Source organism: Dendrobates tinctorius, unplaced genomic scaffold (genome assembly GCF_039654945.1).
Source record: "Dendrobates tinctorius isolate UK_male_01 unplaced genomic scaffold, ASM3965494v1 ptg000166l, whole genome shotgun sequence".
In the NCBI taxonomy this organism is placed as follows: Eukaryota; Metazoa; Chordata; class Amphibia; order Anura; family Dendrobatidae; genus Dendrobates; species Dendrobates tinctorius.
The window spans coordinates 10,475,482-10,500,109 of NW_027361833.1; the positions used below are offsets into that span (position 1 = coordinate 10,475,482).

The 24,628-nt window shown below is 40.7% G+C and overlaps 3 protein-coding genes across 11 annotated transcripts in view; 1 reads left to right on the forward strand and 2 right to left on the reverse strand.

Moving 5' to 3' along the window:
- Positions 1-24,628, reverse strand: part of DMD (dystrophin) — a 3,834,938-nt gene that overhangs the window by 2,870,469 nt on the left and 939,841 nt on the right. The window lies entirely within an intron of this gene.
- On the reverse strand, positions 9,386-17,345 carry LOC141053661 (uncharacterized). Of its 2 annotated transcripts, XR_012221249.1 has the most exons (3): positions 15,789-17,345; positions 15,537-15,700; positions 9,387-13,370 (listed from the first exon to the last, which is right to left on the reverse strand). XR_012221249.1 is itself a non-coding variant. In XM_073550680.1 (2 exons), exons 1-2 carry the CDS (start codon positions 16,527-16,529, stop codon positions 13,299-13,301), a joined length of 1,065 nt encoding a protein of 354 aa, XP_073406781.1. In that variant the 5' UTR covers positions 16,530-17,345; the 3' UTR covers positions 9,386-13,298. The 2 variants fall into 2 exon arrangements, 1 of the variants encoding a protein (XP_073406781.1); XM_073550680.1 differs by having other exon boundaries at positions 9,386-13,370; positions 15,537-17,345.
- On the forward strand, positions 19,427-23,883 carry LOC141053662 (uncharacterized). 2 transcript variants are annotated; one of them, XR_012221250.1, is made up of 3 exons: positions 19,427-20,983; positions 21,072-21,235; positions 23,402-23,883. XR_012221250.1 is itself a non-coding variant. In XM_073550681.1 (2 exons), the coding sequence occupies exons 1-2, from the start codon at positions 20,243-20,245 to the stop codon at positions 23,471-23,473; spliced, it is 1,065 nt and encodes a 354-aa protein (XP_073406782.1). In that variant the 5' UTR covers positions 19,427-20,242; the 3' UTR covers positions 23,474-23,883. The 2 variants fall into 2 exon arrangements, 1 of the variants encoding a protein (XP_073406782.1); XM_073550681.1 differs by having other exon boundaries at positions 19,427-21,235.

The following is a 24,628-nucleotide window of genomic DNA, read 5'->3' on the forward strand; positions in this document are numbered from 1 at the left end:
AAAGTGTTGAAGAGTTGTTTAGGGTTGTGAGACAGGGAGGATATGAGAGATGCAAAGTAAGTTTGTTTAGCGGCAGAGAGCGTGCACTTAAAGCTGGCAACGGACTGCTTATATGTGCTGAAGTGCTCAGTAGAATGGGTTATCTTCCATCTCTGCTCAGTTCTTTGATCAGGCTGGTCAGCCAGGGCTGCCTGTTGATTGTACGAGTTTTGCTCTGAGTGAGGGGGGCAGCCGAATCAAGTGTTGCTGTTATTATGGTGTTATAAAAAGTGGCAGCAGCATCTGTGTGATGAAGGGAAGCTATGTCTGTAAGAGGGAGAAGGGACTCAAAGAGTGATTGTAAATTGAGGTGTTTGAGATTTCCCTGTTTCCCGGATTACTTCTGATGGTGAAGACTCCAAGGTCATGTACCTTGCCTTAGCTCCTGAATCCGCCCTCAGTCTGTACCCTTCCCCCACCCAGGAAAGAGGAGAGTTGTAGTGTACTGTAATACACTAACCAGACTAACAAGGTAATACAAACAGGGATGACAAAAAATACCAAACATACAAATATACTTAGTGCAGAAGGGGGTTAAACCAAAGTAGGAGAAGAAAGGGAATTATCACACAGTCAGAATCTAGCAGCAGTCACAGATAAATCCACCAAGTGCTTTCTCCAATAATAACCACCAAGAACCTCCAGTCTTGCAGCATAAGCTAACTATGACAATGAGTGCTAGCCAGGCCCCAGTTTATATAGGAGATGGGAGTGGCTAAGAGTGCACAGCTTTAAGCCTTAATGCAGGAAAGCTTCCAGGAGCTCTCAACTGAGCAGATTAAATCATACACAGCTAAAATAAATTTACAACATTTAATATGAAGGTGAAGTGCTTCAAATCAGTACAGGAGTAGGAGAAATCAGATGCTCCAGTGTTCTGACTCCTCTCTGTCATGGTAAACCCATGAGACCTATACTGTCTCTAATATCACCAAAATCTTACCATGTGGCACAATTTAAGATTTTAAAATAATAGCCAGTGATTCATGGTGCCCGGGAGGGTTCTGGACAAGCAAGGTCATTGGTGTGAGGATGTCAGGATGTAGTCCACTGTGAACTCCCAAGCTTATGCACAGAACCATCCCATGCCATGACACCCAGAAGTCTTGGCACAGTGTCGGAGTAACAAAGATTCCATTGCAAGTTGTGGCGAGGAATGGATGGGTCGTGGTGAATAATGGCAGGATCAAAGAGATTAAGTGAGTCAGGGCTGTTTTTACGGGGGACGGGGGGTGTGATCGCCTGGGGCGCCACCCAAGCCAGGGGGTGCCTGCCCAGGGCCGCCATTAGGGCATGACAGCCCTTACTGCTGTATGGGGCCTGATCAACAGCAGTACAGAAGGGGGCCCCGCAGATCAGGGGCCCCGCTCCTGTGCTTAAAGTCATCAGGCCCCAAGTGCTGCATGTCATGGGGCGCCAGGCGGGCCCCAAGTGTGCGCTGCAGTCGCCGGTCGGGCCCCAAGTGTGCTCTGCAGCCGGGCCTGCAGCGCACACATCAGCAGAGCCGCCACAGCGACCGACATCCAAAGCTACAGAAGAGCTGAAGGACCTGTGGTGACGTCATCATTACCACAGTCCTTCACCATTGATCAGCCCGCCCCCTGATCACATGATGATGACGTCACCACAGGTCCTTTCAGCTCAGCCTCACACAGCTGCAGCTCCAACTTCAACGCTGGAGTGAGGCCAGGTAAGAAAAAAGTTTTTATTTTATTTTATTATTGAAAGGGGCAATATGTTTCCCTGGCAGAATGGAGACTCAGGGGCAGGACTGAAGACACACAGGGGCTTATATGGAGAAATGGGGGAAAAATGCAAGACATGGGGCAAAATGTAAGACATGATGGGGCAGAATGCAGATATGATGGGGCAGAATGCAAGACATGATGGGGCAGAATGCAAGACATGATGGGGCAGAATGCAGACATGATGGGGGCAGAATGCAGACATGGGGCAGAATGCAAGACATGATGGGGCAGAATGCAAGACATGGGGCAGAATGCAAGACATGGAGCAGAATGCAAGACATGATGGGGCAGAATGCAGATATGATGGGGGCAGAATGCAAGACAAGATGGAGGCAGAATGCAAGACATGATGGGGCAGAAAGCAAGACATGATGGGAGCAGAATGCAAGACATGATGGGGCAAAATGCAGACATGGGGCAGAATGCAAGACATGATGGGGGCAGAATACAGATATGCCTGGGGCAAAATGCAAGACATGGGGCAGAATGCAAGACATGGGGGCAGAATGCAAGACATGATGGGGCAGAATGCAAGACATTATGGGGGCAGAATGCAAGACATGATGGGGGCAGAATGCAAGACATGATGGGGCAGAATGCAAGACATGGGGCAGAATGCAAGACATGATGGCGGCAGAATGCAAGACATGATGGGGGCAGAATGCAGACATGATGGGGCAGAATGCAAGACATGATGGGGGCAGAATGCAAGACATGATGGGGCAGAATGCAAGACATGATGGGGCAGAATGCAGATATGATGGGGGCAGAATGTAAGACATGGGGCAGAATGCAAGACATGATGGGGGCAGAATGCAAGACATGATGGGGGCAGATTGCAAGACATGATGGGGGCAGAATGCAGACATGGGGCAGAATGCAAGACATGATGGGGGCAGAATGCAGACATGGGGCAGAATGCATGACATGATGGGGGCAGAATGCAAGACATGGTGGGGACAGAAAGCAAGACATGATGGGGCAGAATGCAAGACATGATGGAGGCAGAATGCAAGACATTATGGGGGCAGAATGCAAGACATGATGGGGCAGAATTCAAGACATGATGGGGCAGAATGCAGACATGGGGGCAGAATGCAAGACATGGGGGAAGAATGCAAGACATGATGGGGGCAGAATGGAAGACATGGGGCAGAATGCAAGACATGGGGGCAGAATGCAGATATGATGGGGGCAGAGTGCAGAAATGGGGGCAGAATGTGCCAGTAAGACAGGATGGGGCAGAATGTGACAGTGAGACACAGGAGGGGGCATAAAGTGAGACATGGGGGCAGAATGCAAGACATGGGGCAGAATGTGACAGTAAGACACAGCAGGGGGCAGAATGTGACAGTAAGACACAGCAGGGGGCAGAATGTGAGACATGGGGCAGAATGTGACAGTGAGACACAGGAGGGGGCAGAATGCGAGACATGGGGGCAGAATGTGACAGTGAGACACAGGAGGGGGCAGAATGTGAGACATGGGGCAGAATGTGACAGTGAGACACAGGAGGGGGCAGAATGTGACAGTAATGACACAGGAGGGGGCAAAAGGTGATGTGGTGGGGGCAGAGCTACTGTGCAGGGGGCAGGATTAGTGAGTAATCACTATGCCTCTTTGTAATGGGGTGGGGGCGGGATTATGTGTGGTGATGTGGTGGGGGCGGAGCTGCTGTGCAGGGGGCGGGATTAGCGAGTAATCACGATGTCTCTTATATATATAGATTATTATTGTGCATTTATATAGCGCCATTTATTCCATGGCGCTTTACATGTGAAAAGGGGAAATTGTTGTGAGTTCATTTTTCCCTTCACTGTTGAGGTCTGATGAACTCCCTCCTCTGGTGAAGGAAGGTAGTGAGGCTGATTACCAAACACCTGGGCAGCTAGATGATGACTGGGTGGCTGGAATTGAGGACTGGAAATAAGGCAGCCGACGCCCTTCAGCCTTGCTGGTGATCCTGCTGGATTCTTGGAGACCAGTCTGATTCCTGCATCTCAAAGCTAAGTTTTTCTGCTCTGCTTTGTACACTTTAGTTTTGGTTTTGTTTTGCCTTGTTTTTTGGGAGTTCTGCCATCCCCGGCTGGGGGTGAGCTGAATTCCATTTTTGTCTCTGATCTGTTGATCTTTTGCTCTGTCTTCAGAATATACCTGAGTGCTGAATTAGTCTTTTGAAGCCTAGCGACTTCAGAGCCTGTTTTTCCTATCAGTCGGTTGGCACATTTTGGATAGGATTTTTGCGGATGGCAGACAGCAGCTTTCCTATCCTGTCCTATTTTAGTTAGCTTGGGCCCCATCATTTGCTCAACCTATCTTTCTATCTGTGTTAGTGTTTTCATCTTGCTTCACCGTCATTATATGTTGGGGGCTGCCTATTGCTTTGGGGTCTGCTCTGGGGCAGTTTAGATTTTCCCCTTTCTGTCTTTAGGCTATGTAGTTCTCCAGCTGTGATCGAGGGGTCTAGGGCACCGTAGGAACCCCCCACGGCTACTGTTAGTTGTTGTAAATAGGTTCAGGGGTCTGCAATCCGATAGCTGCCAACCTCTCTGGTTTTTCTGGACTTAGCTAGTATTTTGTTTTTTCCTCCTTTGGTGACTCATCATAACAGGAAATATAGACAAGCATAAAAAACATTTGTAAGACAATGGACACACAAGTACATAAGAGAGGGGACCCTGCCGCGAGGGCTCACAGTCTACAGGGATGGGTGATGATACAGTAGGAGAGGGTAGAGCAGGTCGTGCGGTGGTTCAGTAGATCGAGGATCATTGCAGGCTGTAGGCTTGTCGGAACAGGTGGGTCTTCAGGTTCTTCTTGAAGGTTTCCGTTGATGGTGAGAGTCTGATGTGTTGCTGCAGAGAGTTCCAGAGTATGGGGGAAGCACGGTAGAAGTCTTGTATGCGGTTGTGGGAAGAAGAGATAAGGGGGAGTAGAGAAGGAGATCTTGAGATGATCGAAGGTTGCATGCGGGTAGGTACCTAGAGACCATGTCACAGATGTATGGAGGAGACAGGTTGTGGATGGCTTTGTATGTCATGGTTAGGGTTTTGAATTGGAGCCTCTGGGCAATAGGAAGCCAGTCAAGGGCCTGGCGTAGGGGGGCAGAATGCAAGACATGGAGCAGAATGCAAGACATGGGGGCAGAATGCAGATATGATGGGGGCAGAATGCAGATATGATGGGGGCAGAATGCAGACATGGGGCAGAATGTGCCAGTGAGACACAGGAGGGGGCAGAATGTGAGACATGGGGGCAGAATGTGACAGTGAGACACAGGAGGGGGTAGAATGTGACAGTAATGACACAGGAGGGGGCAAAATGTCAGACATGGGGCAGAATATGACAGTAAGACACAGGAGGGGGCAGAATGTGACAGTGAGACACAGGAGGGGGCAGAATGTGACAGTAAGACACAGGAGGGGCAGAATGCGACAGTGAGACACAGGAGGGGGCAGAATGTGGCAGTAATGACACAGGAGGGGGCAGAATGTGAGACATTGGGGCAGAATGGACATGGGGCAGAATGTGACAGTAAGACACAGGAGGGGGCAGAATGTGACAGTAAGACACGGGAGGGGGGCAGAATGTGACAGTGAGATGCAGGAGGGGGCAGAATGTGAGGCAAGGGGGCAGAATGTGACAGTAAGACACAGGAAGGGGCAGAATGTGAAAGTAGGACACAGGAGAGGGCAGAATGTGACAGTGAGACACAGGAGGGGCAGAATGTGACAGTGAGACATAGGAGGGGCAGAATGAGACAGTAAGACACAGGAGGGGACAGAATGTGACAATGAGACACAGGAGGGGGCAGAATGTGACAATGATACACAGGAGGGGCAGAATGTGAGGCACGGGGGCAGAATGTGACAGTAAGACACAGGAGGGGGCAGAATGTGAAAGTGAGACACAGGACGGGGCAGAATGTGAGACACAGGGGGCAGGATCATGGGGCAGGATGGATACGATGTAGACGGGGCAGGATCAGGAGATCATATGGGGCAGAATGGATACCCATGAGGGCAGGACGAAAGAAAATATGGCTGAAGTCAGGAATGAGACACACAGGGGTCAGGATGGGGGATATTATTACCATAGGGGCTAGTTAGGGGATTTTATTACTGCAGTGATGTATTTACTTTATTTTTTTGAGGATACTGTGGTGCTTAGCCTGCTGTCTTTGTGTGTAATATCGGGGGGTGATGCCTTCGAGGATTGGATTGATGCTAAGGTAAGACACGTTTATCTAAGTTTATCTAAAGTATTCAGCATGTTAATGTTTCGGGGGGGGGTGCTTTTTCGATGTTCGCCCTGTTGGCAAAATTCCCTAGAAACTGCCCTGAAGTGAGTATAGCAAATAGGTTTTTTTTTTATCTTTTCATTGGCCAGTTATGGTTCAGAAAATGGCGGTCAGTGGCTGCTATTTTGATGAAGTGATTTATTAATTAATTAATTTTGGCGAATGCTGACTTTTGTAAAACTAATTTAAAATTTAATTCCACTCAAACCTCAGAGTCATCAGAACAAAGTGTGCTTATCATCAATCACTTTACTAAGTTTTTGCATAACTCCTATGTTATTCTATATTGACATCCATACATGCTGCACCTTTGACCTGTTGTTGCTATTTTTTATGTTTATCTAGTATTTTTTATACAGTCCCTTTTGGCAAGTGAGGAATAATTGAGTTAAGAAAATACAAACAGAATTGAAGAAAATCCAGACATTTAATGGTAACTGTTGGGTGCATGTTACAAACTGCTGTTTCATGTACACCCATCTTTATAATTAACCCCTGACCTTAGACATACTATTCCATCCATGTGCCCTGGGACTTAATGCCCATGAACGGAATAGTACATCATTGGCAATCAGCCGCGCACACAGATGACACCCGACACTAAGTACCAGGAGTGATCACAGACCGCTCCCGGCACTTTAACCCCCCAGAACACTGCAATCAAACAAGATCACAGCGTTCTGGTGGCATAAAGAAGCATCGCGCAGGAATGGGGCTCCCTGTGTGCTTTCCTCAAACCCTCAGAACAACGCGATGTGATCGCATTGTTCTGAGATTCTCCCTGCCTGCAGACCCGCGGCTCCAAGATGGCCACGGGGTCCTTCCAGATCCTGCAGAGAGGTGGGTTCTCAGTGCCTGCTGAGAGCAGGCACCGGCAAGCCTCCTTCACTGCCTGTCAGATCATTGATCAGCGATCTGACTTTACAGAGTGATGTCCTATCCTGGGACAATGTAACAGTAAAAAAAATTATACTGTGTAAAAATATATATTTTTTAAATTCCTAAATAAAGAAAAAAATACATATTTTTCCAATAAATACATTTCTTTATGTAAATAAAATAAACAATAAAAGTACACATATTAAGTATCGCCACGTCGGTAACGACCCGACATATAAAACTGTCCCACTAGTTAATCCCTTCAGTGAACGCCGTAAAAAATAAATAAAAACCGAGCTAAAAAACAATGCTTTATCATCATGCCACCGAACAAAAAGTGGAATAACAGGCGATCAAAAAGACGGATATACATAAACGTGGCATCACTGAAAACGTCATCTTGTCCTGCAAAAAACGAGCTGCCATACAGTGTCCTCAGCAAAAAAATAAAAAAGATATAGCTCTCAAAATAAAGCTATTCAAAAATAAATATTTTTTAAATAAAATAGTTTTTATTGTATAAAAGCATCAAAACATAAAAAAGATATAGATGAGGTATCACTGTAATTGTACTAACTCAAAGAATATAACTGCTTTATCAATTTTACCACACGCAGAACAGTATAAATGCCCCACTAAAAGAAATTCATGAATTGCTTGTTTTTGTCTATTTTGTCTCACAAAAATCATAACAAAAAGCGATCAAAAAATGTCATGTGCTGGAAAATGGTACCAATAAAACCATCAACTTGTCCTGCAAAAAACAAGACCTCATATGACTCTGTGGGCCAAAATATGGAAAAATTATAGCTCTCAAAATGTGGTGATGCAAAAACTATTTTTTGCAATAAAAAGCGTCTTTTAGCATGTGACAGCTGCCAAACATAAAAACCTGCTATAAATAGTAAATCAAACCCCTTTATAACCCCCTTAGTTAGGGAAAAAATAAAAAAAAATGTATTTTCCCGTTAGGGTTAGGGCTACAGCTAGGGTTAGGGTGGGGGCTAAAGTTAGGGTTAGGGTTGGGGCTAAAATTAGGGTTAGGGTTGGGGCTAATGTTAGGGTCAGGGTTAGGACTAAAGTTAGGGTTAGAGTTAGGGTTGGGGCTAAAGATAAGGTTAGGGTTGGGGCTAAGGTTAAAGTTAGGGTTTGGATTAGGGTTAGGGTTGAGATTAGGGTTAGGGTTGGGATTAGGGTTAGGGGTTTGTTGGGGTTAGGGTTTGAGTTAGAATTGGGTGGTTTCCACTGTTTAGGCACATCAGGGGCTCTCCGAATGTGACATGGTGCCCGATCTCAATTCCAGCCAATTTTGCATTGAAAAGTCAAACGGCGCTTCTTCCCTTCCGAGCTCTGCCATGTGCCCAAACAGTGCTTTACCTGCATATATAAGGTATCATCATAATCAGGATAAATTGTACAACAACTTTTGGGGTCCAATTTCTCCTGTTACCCTTGGTAAAATAAAAAAATTGGACCTGAATTAATTTTTTCATGAAAAAAAGTTAAATGTTAATTTTCTTAAACATTCCAAAAATTCCTGTGAAGCACCTGAAGGATTAATAAACTTCTTGAATGTGGTTTTGAGCACCTTCAGGGGTGCAGTTTTTGGAATGGTGTCACTTTTGGTTTTTTTTATCATATTGACTCCTCAAAGTGACTTCAAATGTTATGTGGTCCCAAAAAAAGGTGTAAAAATTTGAAATCGCTAATTAGCTTTTAACCCTTATAACTTCCAAACAAAGAAAAATTTTGGTTTCAAAATTGTGCTGATGTAAAGTAAACATGTGGGAAATATTATTATTAAATATTTTGTGTGACATAGCTCTGTGATTTTGTGCCCTCTGATCAGCCAAGCTATCACTGAGCAGACACCTGACAACTTCATGTGTAACCAGGAGATCCCGCTTTCTTTCATATAGAGACAATATGTCCCAATTGTTCCAGCATTACTGCTACAAGTAGCTGAGGCACCAGCAGTGATTACATTATATGTCATTATGGAACAGATGTTTATCAGACTCTGTGACAATCTGATGCATAGCAGCAGAGTCGCACAGCCTGAACAATCATATTCACTTATATCTTTGTCCTTTCTCAAGCTGTTAAGCTAAGCTTGGACACAATAAGTTTCTGTGTACACAAACTGGACCATTCCCAATAACTATCTTTGTTTGTCATGGGCATATTGTCTTGTCCATTCTCCATAGCATTGTAAGCGAGTGTATTAGGCAAGGCATGTGGCTTTGTCCCATACAACCATACAAGAAAACCAGATTAATCCTCCGCATGTGTCTAAAAACTTTAGATTTGTCAAATTAAATTTTCCATGGATTAAGGTACTGTCACACTTAGCGATGTACCAGTGATCCCGACCAGCGATATGACGTGGTCAGGATCGCTGGTACATCGCTAAGTGGTCGCTAGTGAGCTGCCACACAGGCAGATCTCACCAGCGACATCGCAGGGGTCGGGGGTCGCTACTTACCTGTCACACCAGGCGATCCTGCGTCCTCCCGCCCGGCTCCACGCGTCGCTCGTCGTCACAGCAGGAAGCGCCGCAGGAAGCTGACGACGAGAAACAGTCCAGCCTGTTCTCGCGCGATCAGCGATAACCAGCGGGGGAGCGGGTCGTAGGTAAGTATCACACACAGCGATATCGCTAGCAATATCGCTATAACACGTTATAGCGATATTGCTAGCGATATCGCTTAGTGTGACATGCCCTTAAGTGTGGATTTTCATTTACCTATGGCTGTTACCATTAATTAGAAGTGTTGTAGTTCTACATGTTTGTCTATTGTATTAAATGCTGTTCTGCTACCAACAATACTGATTTTCTCACATAGTCAGGCACGTCCTAAATGTTATATCTAAACTTTCTGCTATTGCAGCAGCCAGTGCATTACACAGGTCACATTCCAACGAGGTGTATCTAGGGAGGCAGCCATGGCATGTACCCCGGGAACAGCCGGCAGGGGGGCAGTCAGGCCACCTAATGCGGCAGTCCACATTGTCTCCCCAGGCGGCTGCATTCTGCCGCTCCTAGACTTTGAGTTGACTATTCTCTGTACTGACTGTCAAGCTGACAGCTGGCACAGAGAGGCTGCAGTGCAGCGGCTCCCAGGGATCAACTATAATTCCATCTGTATGTATCTTACAGATGTGAGTACAATTGCTGCCCTAACCACCAGGTGAGAGGGACGTGAGTAGCATGACCAGATCATGTGATAATGCTGCTGACATCACTCACCAGCCTGCAGAGGCACACATTGGTGGTGAGTACTCCAGTGGAGCTGGAGATACTGAAGATTAAGTGCATGGGGTAATATTTTAGCTTGGGTATGAGGGGATTTAATGTGTGTGGGGAGATTTGGAGTGGGGATTGGAGTATTTCATGTGTGGAGGGAGACTTGGAGTGGGGAAGGGGTATTTTTTGTGTGGGGGAGATTTGGAGTGGGTATGAGGGGATTTATTGTGTGGGGGAGATTTGGAGTGGGGATGGGGGTATTTAATGTGTGAGGGGAGATTTGGAGTGGGGGTGGGGGGAATATGTGGGGGAGATTTGGAGTGGGTATGAGGGGATTTATTGTGTGGGGGAGATTTGGAGTGGGGATGGGGGATTTAATGTATGGGGGAGATATGGAGTGGGGATTGGGGGATTTAATGTGTGGGGGAGATTTGGAGTGAGGATGAGGGGATTTATTGTGTGTGGGGAGATTTGGAGTGGGGATGGGGAAATTTAGTGTGTGTGGGGAGATTTGGAATGGGGATGGAGGATTTAATGTGGGGGGATTTTAGGACACAAAATGAGGGGCAAAGGGGGAGATGCAGAGCAGGTATGAGGAAAAAGTATGGGGGCATATATGAGGAAATGGTACAGGGGAATGGGGGCATGGATGAGAAAACAGTATGGGGGGATAAGTGCAGACAGTATGGGGAGCGAATGGGAGAATGTATTTGGATGCAGTATAAATAATGATGGAAAAATATATGTGGACATAGTATGGGGAGTGAGAGTGATGGAATGTGTGCAGACAAAGTATGGGGAGACAGGAGTATATGTGAGTAGGCAGTATAGAGAGTGAGGGAGTAAGCACATGAGGAGAGCATTGTGAATAGGGGGATATGAGAGGAGACAGTATGAGGAGGGAGGGGAGTACTATGAGGAGGCAGTATGGGGGGGAGTTGGTGGGCACAGAGTAGAGACTGAGTAGTATGGGGGGTGTAGCATGGGGCACTGTGTAAGTTTACAGCCAGGAGGGGACAGTATACCAAGGAGGTGGAGTGTGGTGAGAAGGTACAGCATAGAGACTGACCCTATAGGGAAGACACAGTGTGAGAGGACAATCTGTAGAGGGGGCCAGTATGGAAAGGAGAGGTCAGTGTGAATAACACGTACCATAAAAGGAACAGCATGGGGTCATATTTTGTGCAGACAATATAGTGAGGGGCAATTATTTATTCAGGGGTTAAGCGTAGGGCAGATATTTTTATACAGGAGCATTATAATGACACTGGTATCTTTAAGGTAAGGGCATCATGTGGAGATTTGCTGCGGAAGACCGAAGGTGGAAGTCTGCAGAGACAGCTTTGGATGAGCAAACTCATCATGGGGTCTGGACAAGAAGGAGAATGACTCCAGAGTTGACATCATCTATAAGGTACCTGGATGTAAATATTATTTGTGATACTTACTAATTATCATTAAGTACCAAAAAAATCCCCTGTTAATGGGAAATAAGTAATAGCATAACTCAGAAAACAGTATATATCAACAAAGAGCCATATCTCAACTATTAAGTGAAAATTAAGGACCAAAAGAGTTTTAGCATAAAAAATAAATTTTATTGCATAATAATTAAAAACAACAGCAGAGCAACAATGCTAAAACAGGCAGTGGTAGACATAAATGGTAGATGATATCTAGAAAAGAATCCAAGTGGAAAGGGCATTACTCCCTCAAAGTACTCAATGATAAATCACATCCATGTAGTGTAAATATAATCTAGAGTGCCTTATTCATGAATCTGCCATATTTTATATAGTAGAGGTAATAGAGAGTATATCTTTTGCCAAAGAATTTATTTTAATAAATTCACTAGAATGTTAATTCTCAGCTGAGAAAAAAATGGGACCAATATAGTGTAATGTACATGACGCCGTGAGCAGTAACCACCACACGGAGAATAGATTAAATAGGTTACAAAAAGCTGCACCAAACATATGAGCTCACATAAAGTGGCAAAAGTTACAAATAAATACAAGTAATTGCCACAATGTGAGCCGGCATATTCACGAAGAGCAACATAAATAAACAGTTAGTTGCTCAGCAGAATAAACCACATATTAATGTGAATAAAACTGGGTGCAAATTGAAAAGAAAATGCAAATAATAACCTCAGCAAATATTGGCGCAGATAAGCCCATACAAATGACCAAACTAAGGCCAAAGCAAAGTATTCTCTACTAGGCAGAGAAAAAAAAAAGACCTATTCATGCAAGTTGAACCGGATAACAATTGAAAAATAGAGTAACGTAACACTTACATGAAGTGACTATGTGCTGCCACTGCCTGCCGCCTCTACGCGCGTTGCGCCTTGGCTTCCTCAGGAGGCGTAACTCACACTAGCCCCGGAATTGATATATATAGGGTCAATAGGCAATAAACCACATCGCGCAACAGGTGTCATCCCGATTGAGCACATGCGCAATGCCAGACCACAAGACTCCCCATTCAGAAGTCTGAAAGTAAGTGACGCATGCGCTGATGTATCCCGACTCAGTAAATCAGAGATCCTCCTTCAGCGCTCATAGGGAGCAAATGGATACCGCTGCATAAGCAGCAGAACACCACAAGCGCACCTGGTGAGCGTGTCAGGAGATCTCAAGTAGGGAAAATCCTGGGCATGCGTACCAATCAGACAAAAAAACAAAAGAAAAAGATATGATCAAAATGTGAGCAACATTTGTAAAAATATTACTGAAAAAATGATAAAGTGTATAGAATAAAAACAAAAAATTGGATACTAGTGCCAAATGGATTATGCAGAAAATGAGACAAGTGATTTGGTGAATAAAATACAGAAAATAATATCGATAATATCCCCAATAATCAATCCCCAAAATAATGGGGACAAAAAGATGCTACCTAACAATAATGATAGTGATAAATAAGTACCAAATAAATTGTACAGAATATGTAACTAACAGTATTGGTGAACAATAATAAAATACATAGAATATAATAATATTAATAATATCCCCAATGTTCATTCACTCAATCAATGAGGACAAATATCCCAAAGTCTTCTTCTTTGTGAGTGAGATACGCTTCATTTTCTGTGTAATAAACAAGATCCACAACCAAGAGCAGACTGAATGAGGTAAATCGAATGGAATGGAAACTAAAAATAATAAGAATAAAAAAAATATTAAAAACCGAAGCAAAAAATAAAAACCATGTATACACAATATGAGAAATTTTATTTATATTATAAAAAGGATCCAAAACCATTATTCTCATTTAAACCCACTGGTATCATCGTGTTAAGCCTATAGATCCATCTGCTTTCTACCTGTGAAAGAGTTTGAAATAAATTTCCACCCCTCGTACCCAACGATACCTGATCAATTGCAAAAACACGAAGATCATCAGCACGAGAATGATGAAATGCACGAAAATGCCTCGGTAATGTCTTCAATTGGTCCAGATCCTTAGCCTCCTTAGATTTTTCGATATCTCGAACATGCTCGCGAATTCTAATTCTAAGCTCTCTTGTAGTCATTCCTATGTAAATCTTTTTGCAAGAACAACTTGCATAATATATCACACCCTTAGATGAACAGGTAAGGCATTTTCTGATTGAAAAGGTCTTGGAATGATCTGAATTTTGAAATGTATTCATTTTAAGTGTATTAGAACATGCTTTACAAGTTCGACAAGGGTAAAATCCTTGGAGTTCACCAAAAATACCCTTTTGTACTTTTTCGTTGGAGGTTAGATGACTCCTTACAAGTAGATCAGAAAGATTTTTAGATCTTTTGGCTGTAATACAAGGTCTAGATGGCAATGTCTTTTTCAAAATAGGATCTATTTGTAACACATGCCAGTGTTTATTGATTATACCAGTAAAGTTATCCCATTGATCATTAAACGGGGTAATTAGACGAACTTGATTATTATCCCTAGGTTTGGAATTTCTCTTGTATAGCAATTGATCCCTAGGGATTTCTTGTACTCTATTATAAGCTCTACGAATTTGCCTATGACCATATCCTCTTTCTCTAAATCTGGAATATAAATCTGCAGCTTGATTTTGGTATGTCTTTTCCGAAGAGCAAATCCTCTTTGCTCGCAAAAACTGCCCCACTGGAATTGAGCGTATAGTGGATTTTAGATGAGAGGACTTAGCGTGTAGAATTGAATTAGTGGCCGTAGGTTTTCTATATATATCAGTCGATACAGATCCATCATCATTGACTGAAATATCGATGTCCAAAAAACTAACTCTCTTCCCATAGGAATAAGTGAGTTTTATGTTCAGATCGTTATCATTCAATGCAGACATGAATGTTTTTAATTCATCCAACGGGCCCTCCCATACAAACATCACATCATCTATGTATCTCATCCAATTGTGGGCCTTTTCAATATTGGTAACAGGAGAACACTGAAAGATTTCCCTCTCCCAAAAACCCAAAAATAAATTGGCATAAGCCGGAGCACAAGCCGCCCCCATGGCTGTACCTTGAGTTTGCAAAAATACTTGTTCTTTAAATAAAAAACAGTTGTGCGTCAGAATAAATTCTAACAGAATAATTATAAGGGCTGCCAAAAGGGGGTCCAAATTACTATTTCTCAAAAACCAGGAGGTAGCTCTAAGTCCCTGGTCATGGCGAATGGAGGTGTATAACGCCTCCACATCAGCCGTGACAAGGATCATATCATCTCCCAGATGTAGCTGGTCTAACCTCCGTAGAGCCGCAGTTGTATCAAGAATATGGGAGGGTAGAGTGGTCACCAAGGGCTTCAGATAGTAATCTACTATCTGACATATCAGTTCACTAAGTCCTTCCTTTCCGGACACGATAGGACGGCCGGGCGGATCCTCAATGTTCTTATGTATTTTTGGGATTAAATATAAAGTGGGCAGTTTAGGTTTTAAAGATTCAACAAATTCCAAAAGTGATTTGGGGATAATACCCTTCTCATGTGCCTCTAACAGAATATCATTTAGTTCTTTATGATATGCAGGAAGAGGACTGAAAGTCAATTTTTTATAGCAATTAGTGTCCGATAATAATTTATGAGCCTGTTTTTCATAAAGGTCACGTGGCCAAAGAACAAGATTGCCACCTTTATCGGCTCTTTTAAAGATTACATCTTTCCAACCTTGCATTTCCATAATTGCTTTTTTATCACTCATAAAAGTTGGATTAAAGCGATAGTTTTTCTTAAGTTCCTCTATATCATGAGTGACCAATCTCACAAAAGTCTCAACTGCCGAGCATGTGTTAAGGTTAGGAAATTTTTTTGATTTATTAAACAAGGAAACGGGAAAAGAACTCACCGCTTCCATAGGGTTGCTCTCCTCTGCTAAGGATTCTAAAATTTCCAGAGCAGCTTTCTCTTCCTCAGAATTGAGTGACAATCCCATAGTACTTTTCTCATGGAATCTCTTTAGTATCAGTTTTCTCGCGAACAGGTGAACATCTTTTATGACCGTGAAGGAATCTAATTGTTGAGATGGAGAAAAGGATAAACCTTTTTCTAACAATTCTACCTGTTCATTAGATAAAATATGCGAGGATAGATTAATTACCTTAGGTTTATCATTTCTCCTGGTACCAGAGTTAGATTGATATCTTGCACTTCCTCTGCCCCTACCACCATATCTTGTTTTAATACGTCTGGGAGTATAATATTCCCTTTCGTGAGTTGAAGTGGTATTACTGGATATAGAAGACACCGAAGACACAGATGAACTTCTTATCTCTGATTGTTTCTGATCTTCTACTGAAATTCTATTTTGCCAACGAAAGACTTTTTTCTGATCATAATCCATCACATCACGTTGATATTTTTTCATTTTATTTTTACTGATCTGTTGTTCCCATTTCTCCATATCATGATTGAGATCCTGAAAGAAATTTTCCAGGGCCTCTTTTGACAATTTGGCTACCAACTCTTCTTGTAATTTGTTCAGCTCAATATCCAATTCTTCCAAAATAGAAGCATTTTTGATATTGATGATCTCCATAAAAGACATAGAGCATGCTGAGGAAACACTTTCCCATTTAGATATTAACTCAGTATCATCCAGACTAAAGGTTGGATAGAGTTGTATCCGCAGGCCACGTGGAATGATTTTTTGTTTAATATAATTATCTAGGGATGTTTTAGTCCACCAAATCCTAGTTTTTTTATTAACCAAGTTTTTATATTTCATCATTAATCCTTTATCATCATATTGGGTATGATTAAAATTAGCAATTGAGCTCTGTTTGAATAAATCCAATGCTTTATCCTGCCAGACCTTTTCCCTGGCTTTGAAATCCATCATAGGGAATTAAACTGTGGTAAAACAGAAAATATACATTAAGTACCAAAAAAATCCCCTGTTAATGGGAAATAAGTAATAGCATAACTCAGAAAACAGTATATATCAACAAAGAGCCATATCTCAACTATTAAGTGAAAATTAAGGACCAAAAGAGTTTTAGCATAAAAAATAAATTTTATTGCATAATAATTAAAAACAACAGCAGAGCAACAATGCTAAAACAGGCAGTGGTAGACATAAATGGTAGATGATATCTAGAAAAGAATCCAAGTGGAAAGGGCATTACTCCCTCAAAGTACTCAATGATAAATCACATCCATGTAGTGTAAATATAATCTAGAGTGCCTTATTCATGAATCTGCCATATTTTATATAGTAGAGGTAATAGAGAGTATATCTTTTGCCAAAGAATTTATTTTAATAAATTCACTAGAATGTTAATTCTCAGCTGAGAAAAAAATGGGACCAATATAGTGTAATGTACATGACGCCGTGAGCAGTAACCACCACACGGAGAATAGATTAAATAGGTTACAAAAAGCTGCACCAAACATATGAGCTCACATAAAGTGGCAAAAGTTACAAATAAATACAAGTAATTGCCACAATGTGAGCCGGCATATTCACGAAGAGCAACATAAATAAACAGTTAGTTGCTCAGCAGAATAAACCACATATTAATGTGAATAAAACTGGGTGCAAATTGAAAAGAAAATGCAAATAATAACCTCAGCAAATATTGGCGCAGATAAGCCCATACAAATGACCAAACTAAGGCCAAAGCAAAGTATTCTCTACTAGGCAGAGAAAAAAAAAAAAAAAGACCTATTCATGCAAGTTGAACCGGATAACAATTGAAAAATAGAGTAACGTAACACTTACATGAAGTGACTATGTGCTGCCACTGCCTGCCGCCTCTACGCGCGTTGCGCCTTGGCTTCCTCAGGAGGCGTAACTCACACTAGCCCCGGAATTGATATATATAGGGTCAATAGGCAATAAACCACATCGCGCAACAGGTGTCATCCCGATTGAGCACATGCGCAATGCCAGACCACAAGACTCCCCATTCAGAAGTCTGAAAGTAAGTGACGCATGCGCTGATGTATCCCGACTCAGTAAATCAGAGATCCTCCTTCAGCGCTCATAGGGAGCAAATGGATACCGCTGCATAAGCAGCAGAACACCACAAGCGCACCTGGTGAGCGTGTCAGGAGATCTCAAGTAGGGAAAATCCTGGGCATGCGTACCAATCAGACAAAAAAACAAAAGAAAAAGATATGATCAAAATGTGAGCAACATTTGTAAAAATATTACTGAAAAAATGATAAAGTGTATAGAATAAAAACAAAAAATTGGATACTAGTGCCAAATGGATTATGCAGAAAATGAGACAAGTGATTTGGTGAATAAAATACAGAAAATAATATCGATAATATCCCCAATAATCAATCCCCAAAATAATGGGGACAAAAAGATGCTACCTAACAATAATGATAGTGATAAATAAGTACCAAATAAATTGTACAGAATATGTAACTAACAGTATTGGTGAACAATAATAAAATACATAGAATATAATAATATTAATAATATCCCCAATGTTCATTCACTCAATCAATGAGGACAAATATCCCAAAGTCTTCTTCTTTGTGAGTGAGATACGCTTCATTTTCTGTGTAATAAACAAGATCCACAACCAAGAGCAGACTGAATGAGGTAAATCGAATGGAATGGAAACTAAAAATAATAAGAATAAAAAAAAATTAAAAACCGAAGCAAAAAATAAAAACCATGTATACACAATATGAGAAATTTTATTTATATTATAAAAACCATAAACCATAAAAAATGGTTTTGGATCCTTTTTATAATATAAATAAAATTTCTCATATTGTGTATACATGGTTTTTATTTTTTATTATTTATTTTTTGCTTCGGTTTTTAATTTTTTTTATTCTTATTATTTTTAGTTTCCATTCCATTCGATTTACCTCATTCAGTCTGCTCTTGGTTGTGGATCTTGTTTATTACACAGAAAATGAAGCGTATCTCACTCACAAAGAAGAAGACTTTGGGATATTTGTCCTCATTGATTGAGTGAATGAACATTGGGGATATTATTAATATTATTATATTCTATGTATTTTATTATTGTTCACCAATACTGTTAGTTACATATTCTGTACAATTTATTTGGTACTTATTTATCACTATCATTATTGTTAGGTAGCATCTTTTTGTCCCCATTATTTTGGGGATTGATTATTGGGGATATTATCGATATTATTTTCTGTATTTTATTCACCAAATCACTTGTCTCATTTTCTGCATAATCCATTTGGCACTAGTATCCAATTTTTTGTTTTTATTCTATACACTTTATCATTTTTTCAGTAATATTTTTACAAATGTTGCTCACATTTTGATCATATCTTTTTCTTTTGTTTTTTTGTCTGATTGGTACGCATGCCCAGGATTTTCCCTACTTGAGATCTCCTGACACGCTCACCAGGTGCGCTTGTGGTGTTCTGCTGCTTATGCAGCGGTATCCATTTGCTCCCTATGAGCGCTGAAGGAGGATCTCTGATTTACTGAGTCGGGATACATCAGCGCATGCGTCACTTACTTTCAGACTTCTGAATGGGGAGTCTTGTGGTCTGGCATTGCGCATGTGCTCAATCGGGATGACACCTGTTGCGCGATGTGGTTTATTGCCTATTGACCCTATATATATCAATTCCGGGGCTAGTGTGAGTTACGCCTCCTGAGGAAGCCAAGGCGCAACGCGCGTAGAGGCGGCAGGCAGTGGCAGCACATAGTCACTTCATGTAAGTGTTACGTTACTCTATTTTTCAATTGTTATCCGGTTCAACTTGCATGAATAGGTCTTTTTTTTTTTTTTTCTCTGCCTAGTAGAGAATACTTTGCTTTGGCCTTAGTTTGGTCATTTGTATGGGCTTATCTGCGCCAATATTTGCTGAGGTTATTATTTGCATTTTCTTTTCAATTTGCACCCAGTTTTATTCACATTAATATGTGGTTTATTCTGCTGAGCAACTAACTGTTTATTTATGTTGCTCTTCGTGAATATGCCGGCTCACATTGTGGCAATTACTTGTATTTATTTGTAACTTTTGCCACTTTATGTGAGCTCATATGTTTGGTGCAGCTTTTTGTAACCTATTTAATCTATTCTCCGTGTGGTGGTTACTGCTCACGGCGTCATGTACATTACACTATATTGGTCCCATTTTTTTCTCAGCTGAGAATTAACATTCTAGTGAATTTATTAAAATAAATTCTTTGGCAAAAGATATACTCTCTATTACCTCTACTATATAAAATATGGCAGATTCATGAATAAGGCACTCTAGATTATATTTACACTACATGGATGTGATTTATCATTGAGTACTTTGAGGGAGTAATGCCCTTTCCACTTGGATTCTTTTCTAGATATCATCTACCATTTATGTCTACCACTGCCTGTTTTAGCATTGTTGCTCTGCTGTTGTTTTTAATTATTATGCAATAAAATTTATTTTTTATGCTAAAACTCTTTTGGTCCTTAATTTTCACTTAATAGTTGAGATATGGCTCTTTGTTGATATATACTGTTTTCTGAGTTATGCTATTACTTATTTCCCATTAACAGGGGATTTTTTTGGTACTTAATGTATATTTTCTGTTTTACCACAGTTTAATTCCCTATGATGGATTTCAAAGCCAGGGAAAAGGTCTGGCAGGATAAAGCATTGGATTTATTCAAACAGAGCTCAATTGCTAATTTTAATCATACCCAATATGATGATAAAGGATTAATGATGAAATATAAAAACTTGGTTAATAAAAAAACTAGGATTTGGTGGACTAAAACATCCCTAGATAATTATATTAAACAAAAAATCATTCCACGTGGCCTGCGGATACAACTCTATCCAACCTTTAGTCTGGATGATACTGAGTTAATATCTAAATGGGAAAGTGTTTCCTCAGCATGCTCTATGTCTTTTATGGAGATCATCAATATCAAAAATGCTTCTATTTTGGAAGAATTGGATATTGAGCTGAACAAATTACAAGAAGAGTTGGTAGCCAAATTGTCAAAAGAGGCCCTGGAAAATTTCTTTCAGGATCTCAATCATGATATGGAGAAATGGGAACAACAGATCAGTAAAAATAAAATGAAAAAATATCAACGTGATGTGATGGATTATGATCAGAAAAAAGTCTTTCGTTGGCAAAATAGAATTTCAGTAGAAGATCAGAAACAATCAGAGATAAGAAGTTCATCTGTGTCTTCGGTGTCTTCTATATCCAGTAATACCACTTCAACTCACGAAAGGGAATATTATACTCCCAGACGTATTAAAACAAGATATGGTGGTAGGGGCAGAGGAAGTGCAAGATATCAATCTAACTCTGGTACCAGGAGAAATGATAAACCTAAGGTAATTAATCTATCCTCGCATATTTTATCTAATGAACAGGTAGAATTGTTAGAAAAAGGTTTATCCTTTTCTCCATCTCAACAATTAGATTCCTTCACGGTCATAAAAGATGTTCACCTGTTCGCGAGAAAACTGATACTAAAGAGATTCCATGAGAAAAGTACTATGGGATTGTCACTCAATTCTGAGGAAGAGAAAGCTGCTCTGGAAATTTTAGAATCCTTAGCAGAGGAGAGCAACCCTATGGAAGCGGTGAGTTCTTTTCCCGTTTCCTTGTTTAATAAATCAAAAAAATTTCCTAACCTTAACACATGCTCGGCAGTTGAGACTTTTGTGAGATTGGTCACTCATGATATAGAGGAACTTAAGAAAAACTATCGCTTTAATCCAACTTTTATGAGTGATAAAAAAGCAATTATGGAAATGCAAGGTTGGAAAGATGTAATCTTTAAAAGAGCCGATAAAGGTGGCAATCTTGTTCTTTGGCCACGTGACCTTTATGAAAAACAGGCTCATAAATTATTATCGGACACTAATTGCTATAAAAAATTGACTTTCAGTCCTCTTCCTGCATATCATAAAGAACTAAATGATATTCTGTTAGAGGCACATGAGAAGGGTATTATCCCCAAATCACTTTTGGAATTTGTTGAATCTTTAAAACCTAAACTGCCCACTTTATATTTAATCCCAAAAATACATAAGAACATTGAGGATCCGCCCGGCCGTCCTATCGTGTCCGGAAAGGAAGGACTTAGTGAACTGATATGTCAGATAGTAGATTACTATCTGAAGCCCTTGGTGACCACTCTACCCTCCCATATTCTTGATACAACTGCGGCTCTACGGAGGTTAGACCAGCTACATCTGGGAGATGATATGATCCTTGTCACGGCTGATGTGGAGGCGTTATACACCTCCATTCGCCATGACCAGGGACTTAGAGCTACCTCCTGGTTTTTGAGAAATAGTAATTTGGACCCCCTTTTGGCAGCCCTTATAATTATTCTGTTAGAATTTATTCTGACGCACAACTGTTTTTTATTTAAAGAACAAGTATTTTTGCAAACTCAAGGTACAGCCATGGGGGCGGCTTGTGCTCCGGCTTATGCCAATTTATTTTTGGGTTTTTGGGAGAGGGAAATCTTTCAGTGTTCTCCTGTTACCAATATTGAAAAGGCCCACAATTGGATGAGATACATAGATGATGTGATGTTTGTATGGGAGGGCCCGTTGGATGAATTAAAAACATTCATGTCTGCATTGAATGATAACGATCTGAACATAAAACTCACTTATTCCTATGGGAAGAGAGTTAGTTTTTTGGACATCGATATTTCAGTCAATGATGATGGATCTGTATCGACTGATATATATAGAAAACCTACGGCCACTAATTCAATTCTACACGCTAAGTCCTCTCATCTAAAATCCACTATACGCTCAATTCCAGTGGGGCAGTTTTTGCGAGCAAAGAGGATTTGCTCTTCGGAAAAGACATACCAAAATCAAGCTGCAGATTTATATTCCAGATTTAGAGAAAGAGGATATGGTCATAGGCAAATTCGTAGAGCTTATAATAGAGTACAAGAAATCCCTAGGGATCAATTGCTATACAAGAGAAATTCCAAACCTAGGGATAATAATCAAGTTCGTCTAATTACCCCGTTTAATGATCAATGGGATAACTTTACTGGTATAATCAATAAACACTGGCATGTGTTACAAATAGATCCTATTTTGAAAAAGACATTGCCATCTAGACCTTGTATTACAGCCAAAAGATCTAAAAATCTTTCTGATCTACTTGTAAGGAGTCATCTAACCTCCAACGAAAAAGTACAAAAGGGTATTTTTGGTGAACTCCAAGGATTTTACCCTTGTCGAACTTGTAAAGCATGTTCTAATACACTTAAAATGAATACATTTCAAAATTCAGATCATTCCAAGACCTTTTCAATCAGAAAATGCCTTACCTGTTCATCTAAGGGTGTGATATATTATGCAAGTTGTTCTTGCAAAAAGATTTACATAGGAATGACTACAAGAGAGCTTAGAATTAGAATTCGCGAGCATGTTCGAGATATCGAAAAATCTAAGGAGGCTAAGGATCTGGACCAATTGAAGACATTACCGAGGCATTTTCGTGCATTTCATCATTCTCGTGCTGATGATCTTCGTGTTTTTGCAATTGATCAGGTATCGTTGGGTACGAGGGGTGGAAATTTATTTCAAACTCTTTCACAGGTAGAAAGCAGATGGATCTATAGGCTTAACACGATGATACCAGTGGGTTTAAATGAGAATAATGGTTTTGGATCCTTTTTATAATATAAATAAAATTTCTCATATTGTGTATACATGGTTTTTATTTTTTGCTTCGGTTTTTAATATTTTTTTTATTCTTATTATTTTTAGTTTCCATTCCATTCGATTTACCTCATTCAGTCTGCTCTTGGTTGTGGATCTTGTTTATTACACAGAAAATGAAGCGTATCTCACTCACAAAGAAGAAGACTTTGGGATATTTGTCCTCATTGATTGAGTGAATGAACATTGGGGATATTATTAATATTATTATATTCTATGTATTTTATTATTGTTCACCAATACTGTTAGTTACATATTCTGTACAATTTATTTGGTACTTATTTATCACTATCATTATTGTTAGGTAGCATCTTTTTGTCCCCATTATTTTGGGGATTGATTATTGGGGATATTATCGATATTATTTTCTGTATTTTATTCACCAAATCACTTGTCTCATTTTCTGCATAATCCATTTGGCACTAGTATCCAATTTTTTGTTTTTATTCTATACACTTTATCATTTTTTCAGTAATATTTTTACAAATGTTGCTCACATTTTGATCATATCTTTTTCTTTTGTTTTTTTGTCTGATTAGTACGCATGCCCAGGATTTTCCCTACTTGAGATCTCCTGACACGCTCACCAGGTGCGCTTGTGGTGTTCTGCTGCTTATGCAGCGGTATCCATTTGCTCCCTATGAGCGCTGAAGGAGGATCTCTGATTTACTGAGTCGGGATACATCAGCGCATGCGTCACTTACTTTCAGACTTCTGAATGGGGAGTCTTGTGGTCTGGCATTGCGCATGTGCTCAATCGGGATGACACCTGTTGCGCGATGTGGTTTATTGCCTATTGACCCTATATATATCAATTCCGGGGCTAGTGTGAGTTACGCCTCCTGAGGAAGCCAAGGCGCAACGCGCGTAGAGGCGGCAGGCAGTGGCAGCACATAGTCACTTCATGTAAGTGTTACGTTACTCTATTTTTCAATTGTTATCCGGTTCAACTTGCATGAATAGGTCTTTTTTTTTTCTCTGCCTAGTAGAGAATACTTTGCTTTGGCCTTAGTTTGGTCATTTGTATGGGCTTATCTGCGCCAATATTTGCTGAGGTTATTATTTGCATTTTCTTTTCAATTTGCACCCAGTTTTATTCACATTAATATGTGGTTTATTCTGCTGAGCAACTAACTGTTTATTTATGTTGCTCTTCGTGAATATGCCGGCTCACATTGTGGCAATTACTTGTATTTATTTGTAACTTTTGCCACTTTATGTGAGCTCATATGTTTGGTGCAGCTTTTTGTAACCTATTTAATCTATTCTCCGTGT